Source organism: Aquarana catesbeiana, linkage group LG11 (genome assembly GCF_042186555.1).
Source record: "Aquarana catesbeiana isolate 2022-GZ linkage group LG11, ASM4218655v1, whole genome shotgun sequence".
NCBI classification, from domain to species: Eukaryota; Metazoa; Chordata; class Amphibia; order Anura; family Ranidae; genus Aquarana; species Aquarana catesbeiana.
In genome coordinates this window covers 213,373,038-213,392,793 of record NC_133334.1, presented here as the reverse complement: position 1 = coordinate 213,392,793, position 19,756 = coordinate 213,373,038, and the positions used below count along the sequence as shown (strand labels likewise).

Genomic DNA, 19,756 nt, shown 5'->3' with positions numbered 1-19,756 from the left:
TGAGGGACCTCATATAGACAGGTGTGTGCCTTTCCAAATCATGTCCAATCAACTGAATTTACCACATGTGGACTCCAATCAAGTTGTAGAAACATCTCATGTATGATCAGTGGAAACAGGATGCACCTGAGCTCAATTTTGTGTGGCATGGCAAAGGCTGTGAATAATTATATACATGCGACTTTTATATTTTTAATACATTTGCAAAGATTTCAAACAAACTTCTTTCACGTTGTTATTATGGGGTATTGTTTGTAGAATTTTGAGGAAAATAATGAATTGAATCCATTTTTGGAATAAGGCTGTAACATAACAAAATGTGGACAAAGTAAAGCACTGTGAATACTTTACGGATGCACTGTAAAAAAAAATCACTCTCGGTGCTCATGAAATGGGGATAATTATTTCCTTTCATCTCTCGGCTGAGCTGATGGAAATCAGTGTACTTTCTGCACATATCTTTTGTGAAGGGTGAAAATTACGATAACATCTGCTTGATTCACACCCCTGACAAGATCATTTTTCAAACTGGTGAACTTAGATGGAACATTGCCATTATCTGTTATATTCTGAAGCTCCAGTTTTATTATAAATGAGCCCTGATACATAAGGATGAAATGTAGCGACTGAATTCTGATGCCGTTAATACTCTTTAACTGGCTGAGGAAGCTACTAGCTGATTGTAACAGAAAGGTACTAACTTGTTACAAAGAGAGGTTACATGTTCAAAAATTTTAACAAGCTATATATATTTAGTCAAGAGAATGTAAATAGCTTGCATTTAATACTTCCATAGCCACAACACAAAGCAATCACAAAAAAAGAGCAATATTATTAAATATCAGATTTGCCAAGAGACTTTTTAAAAATAAAAGCAAAAACATGAAAATAGTAAAAAATAAGCACTTTGTGATTTGTTTATATTAAAAAGAATAGAAATTAAAAAATGTTAAAATCCAGCCAGTCAAACCAGCGCAGCTGAAAATACTATGCATGGTCCTGATTCCACAAGTCTATTCAATGGGTCATGCCTATTTTTATGTCCAGCATAAAAATGGCTCACATGCCACACAACATGATGTAGCAGATGGCATGTCATGCTTTCTATATTCTTGTCTAGAATGTTATGGACTTTGTCATCTGAGACACAGTTTGTTTACTAGAGTAAAAATTGTTGTCAGAAAGAGTTTTAAGAATAGCTGGTTTTTCTGGTAATTTCGGCTTAGGACTTCTGGTTGGAAGTGGGAGGTTTTCCTGTGAAGTCACTGGGCCATTTACATATTTTATTTGGCTTTCAGAATCAGTTTGTTCACCTTGATTTTTCTGTGTGTTACAAGAAGCATACATGGTCTTGGACCTATTAGGCAGAGGGCATGCTATCTGCTTGCTGTCCTCAAATCCTTGTATGGTACCATGACAGACTTGAACTGAGGTAATAGTCTTAATAACTTGGCAGGGACTAAAGTTGTCATTTAAAGAAGGAGAGGAAGTTGTGCGAGAACTGAGTGAACCTTTCATACCAGAATGACTAGTAAGCAATGAAGGCACACTGCCAGATGGTCCTTGGTAGCAAAACGTAGGTTTCAGCTGTGGGAGCTTTCCTAAACTTTTGTGCTGTTCATCAGACAAGTCAAGAACATTACAGATATCAGACTGCAATGTTTGTTTTTCTAATTCATTCAAAGATGAATCAGTAGGACATGGAGGCCATTCTTCTTGGTCTAAATCAGACATGTTATCATACTGCGAAGAACATCTCCTGTTTTCTAATTCTGGGGGCAAAAGGAAACCCTGTTGTCCTGTATTAATGGTGGCCGTACTTTCATCTTCTAGAGTAGGAAGAATACATTCTGCTGTTTGAGAGAGGGTCAAGGAGTCAGAAGAAGGATCATTCTTAATAACAGACAATGTCTCACTCTCACTTTGTGAGGAATGAACGTTTTCATCAGAACATATTACTTCCGCATTTAATACTGGTGTGACCATTTCTGTTATGTCATTTGGCTGCAGGTGTTGTGATTGACTATTGTCAGAACCATCTGTGGCTTTGGAACTGCCAATTATCTTGTCCTCATCACATTCTTTCTTACATTCTGTAATAGGGGAACTGATAACTGGTACATTAAGGCTGTTGACTTTTGTTTTAAATTCAGATGATCCTTCTGTCGCAGAACTGGGTTCAAGTACACTTTCATGCTGATCATTTGACCCCAAAATGATTTCTTGGCACAAAATGTTTTCTGCTTTATTGTTTAGGGAAATTTTGGGAGATGTGACATTTTGAAGCTTTGACTCATCGGAAGGAGCTTTCGTTGAAACATGCTCCACAGTAAACTGGTCCGCATGCATAGGAGTGTTTACTACCTCTGCAGAAGCAGCTTCTTCTGCCTTGCTACTCATCCCTCCTACTGCAGTAGCTTTGGAAGTGCCATTGTGCTGTAGGGCACATATTTGAGGCTTGATGCTTTCAGTTGCATTTGAGTTATTATCATTAATGTCGATGGGGGGTTTAGTGGTGTGTTGCGAATTCTCACCATCTGCCTTTTTCTGAGCATTGGGCTCTGCGGCTGTTTTAACTGGCTGTAAATGTACAGGAATATCCTGGCCCAAAGTCTTTTTGGGAAACTCTTCAGCTTTACCTAAAAAGACAAAAAAAAAAACCACACTGTTTAATAAAAAGCAGAAAAAAATAAACCTGTAGGTGCAGGTTACTGATTAGGTCAAGCAGTATTCTAATATACTGATTATGTCTTGCTGTATTTTAACCTGCACTACTGAGCACTTAAAGTGGAACTTTACCCAAAAGAGGTAGTTCTGCTTGTTTGCATCCATTGCCACATTTGCCACTGTTTGGTGGGAGGGGCAGAGGGTATCTGGTTTTGACAGGTACCTGCTCCCATTTCCCATCAGATCACCGTGGCAAACTGAGCGGAAGTTTGGCCTCCCCTCCTTCCCCCCCGCAGCCATCTGGGACACATCGCAGGTCCCGGAAGACTGTGGGACCATTGATACGCAGTAGGAAACCAGCTGTGAAGCTGGAAGGCTTCACTGCCAGTTCCCCTTACCTAAGATGCTGGCGCCTACTCCCGAAGCCGATTGAAAAAAATCGGCTTAGGTGAGGACATCGCTGGTTACGTGGACAGGTAAGAGTCCTTATATTAAAAGTCAGCAGCTACAATATTTATATTATTTTTTTGGGGGTGGGAGGGGGGGGGAGAGACTGGAGCTCCTCTTTAAGTTAGAAATAACTTTTCTTACAACACAGATATTAGCATTATAAATTGAGTGCATGACTCTTCAGTACAGATAAAGTACATATCATATTTTAGGGATCGTTATGAGTTAACGTAGAGATGCTGGGAATTTAAAGCCCAACTCCAACCAAAAGATTTTTTTTTGTTGGTTTTAGACCAAGTTTTTACCATCTGCACACCCTTTGGGGAGAATTCTATGCACATCCTCTCCAGGAGCCAGATAGAAATGGAAGTACGTAGGGGGGTGATTTCTTGCATAGGAAAATGGACAACAACAAAAAATATCAAATAGAAATTCTATTGCCTTCCCAACTCTATTCAGTTAAAACTGTGTATTGAGTTTGGTTTTATGTCAGGTCTTGGCATGCGACACCTATTGTTATAATAATGTATTTAACATATACAGTATCTCACAAAAGTGGGTACACCCCTCACAGTTTTGTAAATATTTTATTATATATTTTCATGTGACAACACTGAAAATTACGCTTTACCATAATGTAAAGTAGTGAGTGTACAGCTTGTATAACAGTGTACATTTGCTGTCCCCTCATAACTCAACAAACAGCCACTAATGGCTAAACCGCTGGCAGCAAAAGTGAGTACACCCTTAAGTGAAAATGTCCAAATTGGGTCCAAAGGGTCAATATTTTCCAGTACTAACTTAACCTTCTTGGGCATGGCGTTCACTAGAGCTTCACAGGTTGCCACTGGAGTCCTCTTCCATTCTTCCATGACTAAATCACGGAGCTGGTGGATGTTAGAGACCTTGCGCTCCACCACCTTCCATTTGAGGATGCCCCGCAGATGCTCAATAGGGTTTAGGCCTGGAGACATCCTTAGCCAGTCCATCACCTTTACCCTCAGCTTCTTTAGCAAGGCAGTGGTCATCTTGGAGGTGTGTATGTTGGAATACTGCCCTGCGGCCCAGTCTCCGAAGGGAGGGGATCATGCTCATGCTTCAATCTGAAGAAGTTCCAGGGGCGGAACGAAACATTTGGAGCAGCACCCCTCACACCCCCTGATGTACTGCATCCTGCATTGCCCGTTTACACAATACCACTTACATGACACTACCAGAGACTTTTGGTGTGCTGTGCTCTGGGATCATCCTACTTCACTACAGCCTGCTGCTCTGCACCTGTCCTGTGCTCTATAGGATGTCAGCAGCTGGGATTATCTACAGGAGATATTGAACACCCCTACTATTCACACAGGACACCTGTAAGGATTTTCACTGCACTTGCCTGCTGATTGAACTGGCTGTAAAGTTATCTGGCTATTTCCACTAGGAGCAACATATAATGGCTGCTGAAAAACTACGGAACAGTGAGTAATTTATACACAGACAGACCGACCATATCAGCAGTATTCATGAGGCACCTAGAGGCTCTGGGACACAGTGGTTTAGTAATGGCCGGATCGGATGTCTATTATGCTGCCAGATATGTTTGAGCTTATGTCCTTTGAAGGTATGTCCTAGTAGTGACCATTTCTGTGTCATTCACCTTTGAAACCAAGTGGAGCAAGCAGTGAATATCACTTTTGTTCCTCATGAGATGTTCAATAACGATATATACCGTAGCAGATTGCTGGATATCATCTTAGCACCCGTTGCCTCTGTGCATTTATCCTACAGGTATTTACTATTACCTGAGATTCGGGACTGGATGAGGACTTACTGTGTTTTTTTGTATTGTTACTGGACTAACTGCGGGACTCATTTTCATTAATCAGACTTTACATCCATCCCCCAGGTGCAGCTGTCTGTCAGATTGCACTGCATTCACCCATAGTGGCTTTAAGGTGCAGTGCTCTCCTCTCCGCTGCTTGGGTGGATGTATGAATCCCCATTGTTTAAGTAACTATATTTGCAAGTGTAGTCATCAGGGGTTTGTTTCATCTCTGTGAGGGGTTAGCGGCATAGCTGCACATTCTCAGGTCCTTGGGGAGATCCTGGTGAGGCAGTTCAGAGGTCTAGGGGGTGAGGGAATTGGTGGGGTTTGTAGGGTTGTCTGGGAGGGAGGTGGGGGAGGGATAGGACTGGGAAGTGCTCACTACATGTCTGTGCTGTCTTTATATGTACTATATTTGCATATGATTAATATATGTGACGAGGTAACCTTTTGGGTGTACCCATTTTTTTGTTTTTTCATTTCTATGGTTATTTGCTGTGTTACACACCCTGTCCGCATGTTGGGCGGCACCATTCATCCATCCTTCAGGTTCCCAGCTTTATTTTGCTTTAATTGGCTTCAGTATGTCACAGTACATGGTGGCATTCATGGTTCCCCCAATGAACTGTAGCTCCCCAGTTCCAGCAGCACTCATGCAGCCCCAGACCATGACACTCCCACCACCATGCTTGACTGTAGGCAAGACACACTTGTCTTTGTACTCCTCACCTGGTTGCCGCCACACACGCTTGACACCATCTGAACCATATAAGTTTATCTTGGTCTCCTCAGACCACAGGACATGGTTCCAGTAATCCATGTCTTTAGTCAGCTTGTCTTCAGCAAACTGTTTGCAGGCTTTCTTGCGCATCATCTTTAGACGAGGCTTCCTTCTGGGACGACAGCCATGCAGACCAATTTGATGCAGTGTGCGGCGAATGGTCTGAGCATTGACAGGCTGATCCCCCCACCCCTTCAACCTCTGCAGCAATGATGGTAGCACTCATACATCTATTTCCCAAAGACAACCTCTGGACAGGACGCTGAGCTGTTAAACTGGTCTTGGCCATCATGCTACAGCTCAGTTTCAGGGTCTTGGCAATCTTCTTATAGCCTAGGCCATCTTAATATAGAGCAACAATTCTTTTTTTCAGATCCTCAGAGAGTTCATTGCCATGAGGTGCCATGTTGAACTTACAGTGACCAGTATGAGAGAGTGAGAGCAATAATACCAAAATTAACACACCTGCTCCCCATTCACACTTAAGACTTTGTAACACCAACAAGTCACATGACACCGGGGAGGGAAAATGGCTAATTGGGCCCAATTTGGACATTTTCACTTAAGGGTTTACTCAGTTTTGTTGCCAGCGGCTTAGACATTACTGGCTGTGTTTTGAGATATTTTGAGGGGACAGCAAATTTACACTGTTATACAAGCTTTACAATGTAGCAAAGTGTAATGTCTTCAGTGTTGTCACCTGAAAAGATATAATGAAATATTTACAAAAATGTGAGGGGTGTACTCACTTTTGTGAAATACTGTAATTTTTATCAAGAAACAGGCTATATTATGACATTATGCGCTTTTTCAAAAGTAATTTTAAATTAAACTTTTTTTTGTGAGGTTGGATTGTGGTAAAAATAATGCTGGCGCTTATAGTATATTGACTACCAGGTCTCTGCTCAAGCTTTTCCGTTGCTATAGAGTGACATCAGCACCTAGTATAGAAGGAGATCCTGTACAGGTTGCAGGTGCTAGAAGATACTCTGAAGAATAATTTAAGGCTGCAGACACAAGGACGAGTGTGGAGTTGAATAAATACCATACAACTAGGGATGGGCCGAACACTCCCGGTTCAGTTCGCACCAGAACACATGCGAACCCTATTAAAGTCTATGGGACATGAACATGGAAAATCAAAAGTGCTCATTTTAAAGGCTTATATGCAAGTTATTGCCATAAAATGTGTATGGGGACCCGGGTACTGCCCTAGGGGACATGTATCAATGCAAAAATAATTTTTTAAAACAACCATTTTTTCAGGAGCAGTGATTTTAATAATGCTTAAAGTGAAACAATAAAAATGAAAGATTCCTTTAAATATCGTGCCTGGGGGGTCCCCTTAGTTTGCCTATAAAGTGGCGCATCTGTGCGATGTGTAGAACAGTGCCGCAGCACAATGACTTTTCAAAATGAAAAAAATGTAATTTAAATTTCCTCGTATTGCCGGCTCCTGGCAATATAGATTAAAAAAAATCAAGGAAAGAAAAATGGCGTGCGGCACCCCAAAGCACCCACCCCATGTTGAGGGCAAGCGGCCTGGTATGGTTCAGGAGCAGGGACGCTTGCTCGCCCCCCCCTTTCGTGGCCTGCCAGGCTGCTTGCTCGGATAAGGGTCTAGTATGGATTTTGGGGGGAGACACCACGCCAATTTTTTTTACATTTGGGCATGGTGTTCCCCTAAAATTTATACCAGACCCTAAGGGCCTAGCATGGATTTTGGGGGGACCCCATGCTGATTTTTTTCCTAATCCTGTCATTGGGTTCCTCTTAACCACTTCAATACACTGTATTATATACTGTACACCGACTGCACTTTATTATATACCGTACACCAGCTGCAATGTATTATATACTGTACACTGACTGCAATTATATACTATACACTGCCTGCACTGTGTGTGTATATATATATATATATATATTCATTCAGAATAAAACATTGCTGACAGATAGGCTTTTATTGCATACTCTGTATGTCTCCTCTGCAATATAAGTTTCTCCTCTGCCTTCCAGCAGTGGCTCTCATAAATTCACACTGAGCTGTGCATGAGCAGCCCAGTGTACATTCATGTCATGTTTTGCTCTCACAATAAATTGACATTTATGTGCTGGCGTTATGTCATTCTGGGCTGGCTATCAAGAGAACTGAAGATGCCAAACCCGGAAGAAGACTGGGCAAAAATGTCAGTGCTAGCGAGGGAGCTTACGGATGTTGCAAAGCTGCAGGGGTGGCACATACAGGGGATGTTAGATCTGCTACAAGAATTAGCACTTAACAATAAGCGCTCATTAATCAATAGAAAAGATTGTACCTGGAGGAGGCAGCTCAAGTTTCATTTTCCTTAGCTCCGCCATTGATGTCTGTAATTGTTCAACCACAATATCATCATCGTAGCTCAAGGAACGGGCAATCTTCTCTTGGAGAAATTCCCGAAGGTCCTCCATTGACATTTTCAACAAGCGTTCTATGCATAGAGATATAAAATAGGTTCAAGAGATGCTGCTTGCCAACAGATACCAAAATACATTGAGTTAAATCTGTGATACTACAAATTATACCTATAACAGTGTTTATAGTTAAGAAGCTTAAAAAATACAATGCCATTCTATCCCTGTCATTATATAATAAATATGTATAATTATATGAATTGAGACATGCAACCTCCTTTAATATGGGTTACACTAGATTTGATTAATGGAAATGTCCTACTTTTATGCAGTTTCAGTATGGTGTAAGCCATGGCTGGCAGCACTCGCTCGCCTTCCAAAATATAGATGTCCCACAGCCTCAGAGTGAGTGTAAATGGTGTCTGGAAATGAATAGAAAGCAAAACAGGCAATGAGGTTAAACTGTCCTGTCAATGCAGCTGTACATTCCAACCATAAGTATACATTTTTGCTGCTGGGTACAGTACATGTGGGATTGCTACACAATTCATGCAACACCAGAGATCAGAAAAATTCAACAGTTTCACCCATGTATAAAGCATTAAGGGTCTGAGCTGGGAACCTTGAAGGACCAGACTGGTCATAGTACCCAGCAATCGGACCAATTCACTTTTGCTTTTTGTGGACTAAGCAAATATAATACAAGGCAGTTTACTGTTGCTTTGTCTTCAGTACTAAGAACATGGCCAAATAGGTAATGAATAGAAGATGAGCATTAAACAATAGCTGTAAAAAAAGGAATTCTCGCAAAAATCTGAATGTTATTATAACCCTAAGGCCCCTTTCACACGATCGGACCGTTCAGGTCCGCCTGTCAGTTTTGACGGCGGACCTGAACGGGCGCTCCATGTTAGTCTATGGAGCGTCGGATGTCAGCGGAGACATGTCCGCTGACATCCGACCCGGTCCGATCCCCTAAAAGCAGACAGATGGCCCTACATCTAGGTCCATCGCTGGCGGATCGGATTGGGTGAGATCTGATGAAAACGGACATGCTGTCCATTTTCATCCGATCCCTCCATAAGCGGCAGCGGCGCTTGACAAGCCCCTCCCCGCTCAGTGAGCAGAGAGGGACCTGTCATCCGCCGGCTCAATGGACAGATCTCCCGCTGAGGCGGCGGACAGAGGCGAGCTCCGTAGAAACAGAGTCCGCCTCGTGTGAAAGGGGCCTAAATGATATGTTATTATAACCCTATATGATTTTAACCCTATACTTGTCAAGACCAATAAGAACTAGATGATGTACTAAAGCACTGAAGTCAAGCTGCAAAATGCAAAATGTGCAAAATGTAAGTGCACTGTTTCCCTGGAAGCCCAGGTTCTGAATCTGGGGAAGAAACTGTCAGCACTGAGAAGTCCCTCCATACTAAATGAGAGCCAGGAACGTACATGGCAGGTGCCAGCAGAGAGGCGGGTGGAAACAAAGAGGTGCAGGCACCAGCAAAGAGTAGATGGGTGACAGTCAGGAAGGGTAGAGGGGGAAGTGCCAGGGAGGCCGATCCAGGGATGGAGCATCCCAATAAGTACGCTCCATTGAGTGACATTGGTGAAACCAGTTAGGGACCAGCACTGCTGGAGCTGAGGGACTCTCCTAGCTGCCAGGGGAAGAACTCCTCCAGTGAGAGTGGGGGGGAAGTGAAAGGAAAGAAAAGACAGATTCTGGTGGTAGGGGATTCAATTCTTGAGAAGGACAGAAGCCAATCTGTAACAAAGACCTGAAGTGCCGAACAGTATGTTGTCTACCGGGCGCTCTGGTTCGGCACATCACGAATCTGGTGGACAGATTACTGGGAGGGGCTGGGGAAGACCCAGCTGTCATGGTGCACGTTGGCACCAATGACAAAGTCAGAGGAAGATGGAGATCCTAAAGTACGATTTTAGGCACTTAGGAGCTAAATTGAGGAAAAGGACCTCCAAGGTAGTATTCTCAGGAATACTACCAGTACATCGAGCCACACCAGAAAGGCAGAGGGAGATTAGGGAAGTAAACAAGTGGCTGAAGAGCTGGTGTAGTAAAGAGAGGTTTGGGTTCCTGGAGGACTGGGCCGACTTCTCAGTCAATAACCAGTACTATAGAAGGGACGAGCTACACCTAAATGAGGAGGGTGCAGATCAGCTGGGAATGAAGATGGCCAAAAAGTTAGAGGGGTTTTTAAACTAGGCGATGGGGGGGAGGGTCCAGAGGTAGAGATAGTCAGCGCGGAACATATTCCAGAGGGTAATATTGGGGGCATTAGTGGTAGGTTGACAAAAGCACATAAACCCAAGGTAAGTATAGTAGCAAGTCCTAGTTGCAATCTCGGAACACCCAATAAGAGGATAATATGCAACTGGTCTAAACTATGTGGCATGTTCACCAATGCCAGGAGCCTGGCAGACAAGAAGGGTGAACTAGAGATACTGTTGTACAAGGATTTGGATTTTGTGGGAATTTCAGAGACCTGGTTCAACAGCTCTCATGATTGGCTGGCAAACATTCAAGGGTATACCCTTTATCGCAAGGATAGAGAAGGTAAAAAAGGGGGAGGGGTATGCCTATATATCAAGAATAATGTACAAGTGAATGTGAGAGATGACATCACTAAGGGAGCTAGGGAGGAGGTGAAATCCTTATGGTAGAGCTCCAAAGGGATGAAGCTAAGGGGAAAATAATACTGGGAGTATGCTATAGGCCCCCTAACCTGAGGGAGGAAGAGGAGACAGCTCTCCTATCACAATTTGGAAGTGTTATCATAATGGGGGATTTTAACTATCCAGACATAGACTGGGCAGAGGGTACCACGCATTCATCTAAGGCTCGCCAGTTCCTAAATGTCTTGCAGGACAATTTTATGGGTCAGATGTTAGACGCACCAACTAGAAATAAAGGGTTACTGGATCTACTGATTACCAACAATACAGACCTGATCACGGATGTGGAAATACAGGGAAATTTAGGTAACAGCGATCACAGGTCAATTGGCTTCAGTATAAATCACACAATTAGGAAACATAAGGGGAATACAAAGACACTGAATTTCAAAAGAGCCAACTTCCCTAAACTACGAACCTTGCTAGAAGGCATAAATTGGGATAAAATATTAGGAACAAAGAACGCGAAGGAGAGATGGGTTTGCTTTAAGAGCATATTAAATAAGGGCATTAGCCACATCCCATTGGGGAATAAATTTAAAAGAGCGAACAAAAGTCCTGGATGGCTTAACTCCAATGTAAAAATGCATAGAAATGCAAAAGAGAAGGCCTTCAAAAAATACAATATCAGCATTCAGACTTTATAAAAAATGCAACAAGAAATGTAAGGGTGCAATAAGGACGGCCAAGATAGAACATGAAAGACAAATAGCGGAGGAGAGCAAAAAAAATCCCAAGAAATTCTTTAAGTATCTAAACAGTAAAAAAGGGAGGACAGACCATATTGGCCCCATAAAGGATGAAGAAGGAAATCTGGTTACAAAGAATGGGGAGATGGCTAAGGTATTGAGTTTATTCTTCTCAGTCTTCACGAGGGAATGGGGGGGCTTCAGTAACCAAAACTGCAGTGTTTATCCTCATGACACATCACAAGAGGCACCTCCATGGTTAACAGAGGACAGAATTAAAGTTAGACTTGGGAAACTTAACATTATTAAATCTACGGGACAAGATGGCTTGCACCTGAGGGCACTTAGGGAACTCAGTCAAGTAATTGCCAGACCATTGTTCCTATTTTTTACTGACAGTCTACTGACTGGAATGGCACCAGCTGATTGGAGAAAAGCCAAATGTAGCACCAATATTTAAAAAGGGCCCAAAATACATCCCTGGGAATTACAGACCAGTTAGCTTAACATCAATAGTATGTAAACTCTTGGAGGGGATGATAAGGGACTATATACAAGATTTTAGTAATGAGAAGGGTATCATTAGCAGTAAGGATGGGCTCGGGTGTGTTCGCACACTCCACGTGCAGAGCCTCCAGGAAGTCAGCACGGCGCTGCACTAATCACAGGCAGTGAGACATTTCCAGATCTCTGCAGCCGCACATCGGGAAAATGTCTCACTGCCTCTGATTAGCGCAGCGCCGTGCCGACTTCCTGGCGTGCTCTGCACGTGGAGTGTGCGAACACGCCCGAGCCCATCGTTAATTAGCAGTAATCGGCATGGATTCATGAAGAATCGTTCTTGCCAAACCAATCTATTAACCTTCTATGAGGAGGTGAGTTGCCATCTAGATAAAGGAAGGCCCGTAGACGTGGTGTATCTGGATTTTGCAAAAGCATTTGGCACAGTTCCCCATAAACATTTACTGTACAAAATAAGGTCTGTTGGCATGAACCATAGGGTGAGTACATGGATTGAAAACTGGCTACAAGGGCAAGTTTGGAGGGTGGTGATAAATGGGGAGTACTCGGAATGGTCAGGGGTGGGTAGTGAGATCCCTCAGGGTTCTGTGCTGGGACCAATCCTATTTAATTTGTTCATAAACGACCTGGAGGATGGGGTAAACAGTTCAATCTCTGTATTTGCGGATGATACTAAGCTAAGCAGGGCAATAACTTCTCTGCAGGATGTGGAAACCTTTCAAAAAGATCTGAACAAATTAATGGGGTGGGCAACTACATGGCAAATGAGGTTCAATGTAGAAAAATGTAAAATAATGCTTTTGGGTGGCAAAAATATGAATGCAATCTATACACTGGGGGGAGAACCTCTGGGGGAATCTAGGATGGAAAAGGACCTGGGGGTCCTAGTAGATGATAGGCTCAGCAATGGCATGTAATGCCAAGCATCTGCTAACAAAGCAAACAGAATATTGGCATGCATTAAAAGGGGATCAACTCCAGAGATAAAACGATAATTCTCCCGCTCTACAAGACTCTGGTCCGGCCGCACCTAAAGTATGCTGTCCAGTTCTAGGCACCAGTCCTTAGGAAGGATGTACTGGAAATGGAGCGAGTACAAAGAAGGGCAACAAAGCTAATAAAGGGTCTGGAGGATATTAGTTATGAGGAAAGGTTGCGAGCACTGAACTTATTCTCTCTGCAGAAGAGACGCTTAAGGGGGGATATGATTTCAATATACAAATACCATACTGGTGACCCCACAATAGGGATAAAACTTTTTTGCAGAAGGGAGTTTAACAAGACTCGTGGCCGCATAGAAGGGGTTAACATCAGGGGCGATCAAAGGGTTAAATGTGTGTTTAGCTGGTGCTTGCTATTTGTGTGGGGGTTGCTCTGACTGGATGAAGACAGATCGGTGTTCCTGCTTAGCAGGAACACCAATCGTTATCTGCTTCCCTGTCAGAACGGCGATCTGCCTTGTTTACATGGGCAGATCGCCATTCTGCCTTTCTGGGGAATGATCATGGGTGGCCGGCAGACATAGGGTCCGCCAGACCCACTGATTGGCATCCCTTGTGTCCAATCAGTGTGCGATCGCGCCTCCGGAAAAGTGCGCCCGCCCCCCAGTGTCTATTGCACGAAATGACATACAGGTACATCATTTCGCGCAATAGAGCCGACTTGCCACAGTACATCTGACGCAGGTGGTTAAGCAAAAAAGAGTACAGTGGAACCTCAGATTGTGAGTAACACGGTTTACGAGCATTTCGCAATACGAGCTATGATTTAAAAAAAAAAGCCTGACTTGCTTTGCGAGCATTGTCTCGCAAGATGAGCAGGATTCAAGCCGCTGGGGTGTCCAGTACCGCATTTGGTCAGAGGTGCGGGGGGGCTGGTGATGCTCTGAGACACTCAGTTCTCGAGTGTCTCCGAGTGTTTCCAAGTGTCTCAGGCGCCCCTGCACCTCTAGCCACATGCGGTACTGCATAGACAAGAAGTGGCTGTGGAACGGATTGACTGAGTTTCCATTATTTCCTATGGGGAAACTCGCTTTTATATACGAGGGGTTTAGATTACAAGCATTCTTCTGAAACTAATTATGCTCATAATCCAAGGTTATACTGTATTTAAATCCGTTAATGGGAAAGTCTGAACATTTATTTGTACTTACCCGGTCTAAGAAGCACTGCAAAAACCACTTTGTTGTATAAATGCCAGTAGACATATCTTCCTTGTCCTAAGAAAAGATAGGCATGCTGTATTAAATTGCATAACTCCACAAGCACCGCTACAAATTAAGTGCAAGTTCTTATATTTTCTACAGGCACAATATCATATTGTTTGAAGTGATTCACAAGAGGCACAATTCATAGGGCTTAATCACTTAAAGTCAAGCATTAGTCGTAAGCGAATTGATTGGTATAATGGTTACCTAGCTTTTCACAAAATATATGACAGTTTTGTGGCTGGAAAAATGCAACTTTTTCCAGTATCACCCACACTTTGGTTGTTTTATGATTCCACACAAATACCAGTATATGCATGATAGGTACCTCACAGGATAACAATTTAACAGTGGTAAAAATAAGCAAGTCTAACTTTCATTCTGAAGAGAAGACATCACACTGCATGTTTGGCAGGTCAGGTGGAAGTAACAAAGCCACTGCTACAATCAAAAAGAGGTTTGCCTGTGCTAGAAACCATCTCTAGTGGACTACTAAAACTGAAAGAAGGCCTTGTCAGCTGAAAACGGTTCACAGGAGTGCATAAACAAACTGGGATTCTGTGATCCATTCAAAATAGTTTTGACATACTTCTCCTTTAAACCTGAAGGAGGAAGCATGATGGTCTGGGGCTTCTTTGCTGAATTCAGAGTAGTGGCTTGCACAGAGCGACTGGCACCCTAAACATCAAGACCTACCCTGGCATGCTATATTCTCTGGTCTATGCCTAGTTTGTCAGGGGTTCACTGCAAAATAAAGACACATAACAAGATAGTGCCTTAAAATCAAGGAATGGCTAGCATAGTCTCCATACATAAAGCTCATGGAGCTGCTTTGGGGTGACCTAGACAGAAGTGTAAATATATAGTTATATTCCCAGTATGTGCTATTTCAAACACAAAAGATTTTAACTGCTAGTTGTTCAGGAAATGGCAATACCATGTGTTTCTTCAGTTTTGGGAAGAACTTGCTGAGAATTTGTTCATGGTGACTCTGAAACCTCTGGAGCTTTGGAAACCCAGGAATAAAAAAACCTTCAAAGAAAATGGTAGATTGGATTAGTACACTATTAGAATAAATGTTAGAACAAGCATGATAAATCTGTACCTGGCAGCGCACAAAAAACTAAAAATCCCTTAGCGTTAATGCCGCGTACACACGACTGGACTTTTCGGCATCAAAGGTCCGATGGAACGAATCCGTCGGACAATTCGATCGTGTGTGGGCTTCATTGGACCTTTTCTGTCAAAAAATCTGACGGACCTTAGAAATAGAACAAGTTTCAAATCTTTCCGATGGACTCAATTCCTACTGAACAAACCGTTCGTCTGTATGCTAGTCCGACGGACCAAAAACGACGCAAGGGCAGCTATTGGCTACTGGCTATTGAACTTCCTTTTCTAGTCCGGCCGTACGTCATCACGTTCGAAACGATCGGACTTTGGTGTGATCGTGTGTAGGCAAGACCGTTTTGATGGAACTTCGTTGAAAAGTCCTTCGGGGTTCAGTCCGACGAGAAGTCCACTTGTGTGTACGCAGTATAAGACTTCTGAGAGGGGGATGGAAAATATAGAAAAAACTGTGCTTAGAGATTAACAAGCTGCCAACATTCCAATAGACACATAGTGAAAAAAACAAAAAACAAAAATTGTGTAGCGCTCAAAATGGTGAAACAAAGATATAAATACCTGGATGACCCAAAGTACATACAATAAGATCACAAATGGTTATGAATGATGAAAAAAATATTAGTAGACAATTCATAAATTAATATATAAAGTGAAATGAGTGAACAAATAATAATAAAAGTCATTCAAAATTCATAAGTGAATTTCATGTGAAATTCCATCTTAAACAATCGATCACATAAATGTAGAAAGAGACTTCTATATTGTTTGAGTGGATAAAACTTGATCTTTAAGGTGCAATGTGATAAGGTTGGCACGCTTACCAGAAATGGTGGACTCCTATGCTGTACAGCATAAGAGTCAAACAGGCTGTCATGAGGAATCACCTCAGCAAATCCGACGTTTGGAGAATAAGCTCAATCCAATGTTGAAGGAGAGGATCCTCACATTATTAGAAAATCTTTTTTGCTTGCTTTTATTGTAATTTTTGTTTCAACCCCCCCACCCCCTGTATAATAAATATTTACCATTCAGAGTTACACTATGTGCAGTGTTTTGGTTTTTTATATATCATTATGGATCACCTTAACATATGACCTGGCACACTCTGGAGGCTGCCTTCTGAAGTTGGATCCTCTCCTTCAACATTGGATGGGGCTTATTCTCCAAACGTCTTGCTGTGTCGGATTTGCTGAGCTGATTCCTCATGACTGCCTGTTTGACTCTTATGCTGTACAATATATGAGGCGACCATTTCAGGTAAGCGTGCCAACCTTATCACATTGCACATTAAAGATCAAGTTTTATCAACTCAAACAATATAGAAGTCTCTTTTTACATTTATGGGATTGATTGTTTAAGATGGACTATCGCATGATATTCACTCATGAATTTTGAATGACTTATTATTCATTCACTCATTTGACATTGTATATTCATTTATGAATTGTCTACTAATATTTTTTTCATCATTCACACCATTTGTGATCTTATTGCATGTACTTTGGGTCATCCGGGTATTTATATATCTGTCAGGGCTGGGCTCAGCGCTTCCTTCTCAAAGCTGACCGCTCAGCTGTCGGCTAATTGCCAGCTTTTATAACTCCCCAGTGACTCACCTGTTGATGATATCCTGTTCGTCAGTCCTGCCTACTTAAGCCATCTAGTCCAGATAATCTCTGCCTTCGCCTTGGTCACATCTCTAGAGACGCTTTCCTGTGTTCCTCTTCAAGACTTGCTTGGCTGACATTCCTTCTGGCTCCAGATCCTGCTTGCTGTTCTACCACACTCATCTCTGGCTCCCTGACATTTTGGTTTGTCTTACTATCCATTCCGGTTCCTGAACTCTGGCCATGTTTTGACTGAGTTTACTCGGTTTACATTTTTTTATTATTATTAAACTAGTGTGATTTAACTGTACTTCTGTCTCAGCCTGATTCAAGGTTTCTGACAGTAGGCGAAGGCCATGAATTCAGAAGATGCAGTGAATCCACTTGTTGGTAATATTTTTTCCAGATTGAATGAGCAGGATCACCGCATGGATCAGTTTGCCATGGCGTTACAAACGCTCCTGAGTCACACGGCTCACCTGGAATCTCCCACTGTGGCTGCTCAGGTACAACCTGTGTTGCAGGCCGTCCTTGCTGCTGCTCCAATCTCTGTGCAGGCACCCGCCTCGAGTATTACCTCTATTAGAGATATGCCTGGTTCCATGCTGCTTCCCCAGCGTTTTAGGAGGATCCAGTCCAATGCAGAGGGTTTCTCAACCAGGTTGAGATATACTTTGAGATGCTGCCCCAGGCATTTCCCATGGACAGAAGCAAAGTAGGTTTTGTGATATCTTTGCTTTCTGCGAGAGCCTTGGCCTGGGCAAACCCGCTATGGGAGACGCAAAAACCTGTTGTCTTGAGTTACCCTGAGTTTGTGACTTCATTTAAAAGGGTATTTGACGTTCCCGCACACTCCGCTTCTGCTGCCAAGTGCCTCATGTCCAACAGAGTACGAGAATAGTTGCTGATTACGCCATTGAATTCCGTACTCTGGCAGCAGAGGTTGCTTGGAATAATGAGGCCCTCGTGGCTGCTTTTTCTCATGGTATCTTGGATACCATCAAGGATGAGATAGCAGCCCGAGATATACACACTGAGCTGGAAAGGTTGATCACGTTTGCCATCCTCATTGACTCCAGACTCAGAGAAACACTCCCTTTTAAGGAGCACTCGCAGAAGCCTCCTGTACATTTGTCTCCGAACTTTGCAGTCCCACCCTTGCCTCCCTCACCTCCCATGCTTCCTGGTACCGAGTCGGTCTGTGAAGATGAACCCATGCACTTGGGCTTCACGCCTCTCTCTGCAAATGAGAGAACCCTTAGGAGGGAGAGATTGTGCCTTTATTGTGGCCAGGCAGGTCACTTTTTGAAATCTTGTCCTACCCATCCAGGGAATGCCCAAACCTTGAGGTCCTGTCACGGACAGACCTTAGGTGGCGTTGTTTCATCCCCAGTTATCCAGAAGGCCTGCAGCCCCAGAGTCTAACCGACTCTGGGGCTGCAGGCCTGTCCATTAAGACCTTTGAGAGTCTCAAGGCTGCCTTTGTTTCTGCTCCTGTGTTGGCACATCCTGATCCCACGTTAACTTTTATCTTTGAGGTTGATGGTTCTGAGACTGGAGTTGGCATCCTTCTGTCTCAACGTCCTGTCTCTGAGAGCACTATGCATTCTTGTAGCTACTTTTCCAAGAAATTGTCACCTGCGGAGTGCAATTACGAGATTGGTGACAGAGAGCTGTTAGCGATCATTTTAGCCCTGAAAGAATGGAGACATCTCCTCGAAGGTACCACTGTGCCGGTTCTCATTTTTACTGACCATAAGAATCTCACATTCTTGTCTGAGGCTAAACGCCTCTCTCCCAGAAGGGCGCGATGGGCTCTTTTTTTGTCTAGTTTCAATTACATTGTCTCATTCTTACCCGTTACTAAGAATGTAAGGGCTGACGCCTTGTCACAACAATTTTCCTCCACTTCCAAGATGGAGTCAGTTCCGGTTCCTGTGATTTCTCCTGATCGTATTCTGGCTACCGTTCGCACCACTCTCACTTCTCCTTTGGGTGACAAAATTATTGCTGCTCAGGTCTATGCTCCTCCTAAGAAACCTTGTGACCGCTGCTTTGTCCCAGAGAGTCTCTGTACTGCTGTGCTCCAGACTTACCATTCTCCCAAGGCTGCTGGCCACCCTGGGAAGAATCAACTCTTTTGGGCCATTTCCCAACAATTCTTGTGGTCTAGTCTACATGCTGATGTAACCGCCTTCGTAGCTGCCTGTTCCATGTGGGCTCAGAGTAAGACTCCATGACACCTTCCATTGGGCCTCCTACAACCCATACCCAATGGAGAGAGGCCCTGGACCCACCTGTCTATGGATTTCATTGTGGGGTTACCCAACTCCCAGGGCAACACAGTTATCCTTGTGGCGGTTGACCGGTTCTCGAAAATGTCCCATTGTATTCCACTTAAGAAGTTGCCCACTTCTAAGGAACTGGCTTCCATTTTTGCTCGGGAGATCTTTCACTTACATGAGCTACCCAAGGTTATTGTCTCGGACAGGGGTAGTCAGTTTGTGTCCCGGTTCTGGCGAGCCTTTTGTGCACAGTTGGGAATTCAGCTTGCTTTCTCCTCTGCGTATCACCGCAGTCTAATGGGGCTACAGAAGGAGCCAACCAGTCCTTGGAGCAATTCCTACGTTGCTATATTTCTGACCATCATAACAACTGGTCAGACCTCTTACCGTGGGAGGAGTTTGCTAGTGTCTTGAATTCTGCTTCCCGATTGTCCCCGTTTATGGCGAACTATGGTTTCCAACCTTCCATGTTGCCTGACTCATGTTCCTCAGAGTATTCCTGCATTAGAGGAGCATCTCCGTG

The 19,756-nt window shown here is 43.3% G+C and overlaps 1 protein-coding gene across 1 annotated transcript in view; it reads right to left on the bottom strand.

Annotated features, from left to right (window-relative positions):
- Positions 1-732: 732 nt before the first annotated feature.
- The window catches only part of LOC141112430 (uncharacterized), a 239,380-nt gene continuing 220,356 nt past the window's right edge, over positions 733-19,756 (bottom strand). The window contains exons 11-15 of the mRNA XM_073605276.1: positions 15,151-15,245; positions 14,160-14,225; positions 8,428-8,527; positions 8,030-8,182; positions 733-2,639 (exon numbers count right to left, since the gene is read on the bottom strand). Coding sequence (XP_073461377.1) covers positions 1,117-2,639; positions 8,030-8,182; positions 8,428-8,527; positions 14,160-14,225; positions 15,151-15,245 — 1,937 coding nt within the window. The 3' untranslated portion in view covers positions 733-1,116. The remainder of the gene's footprint in view (positions 2,640-8,029; positions 8,183-8,427; positions 8,528-14,159; positions 14,226-15,150; positions 15,246-19,756) is intronic.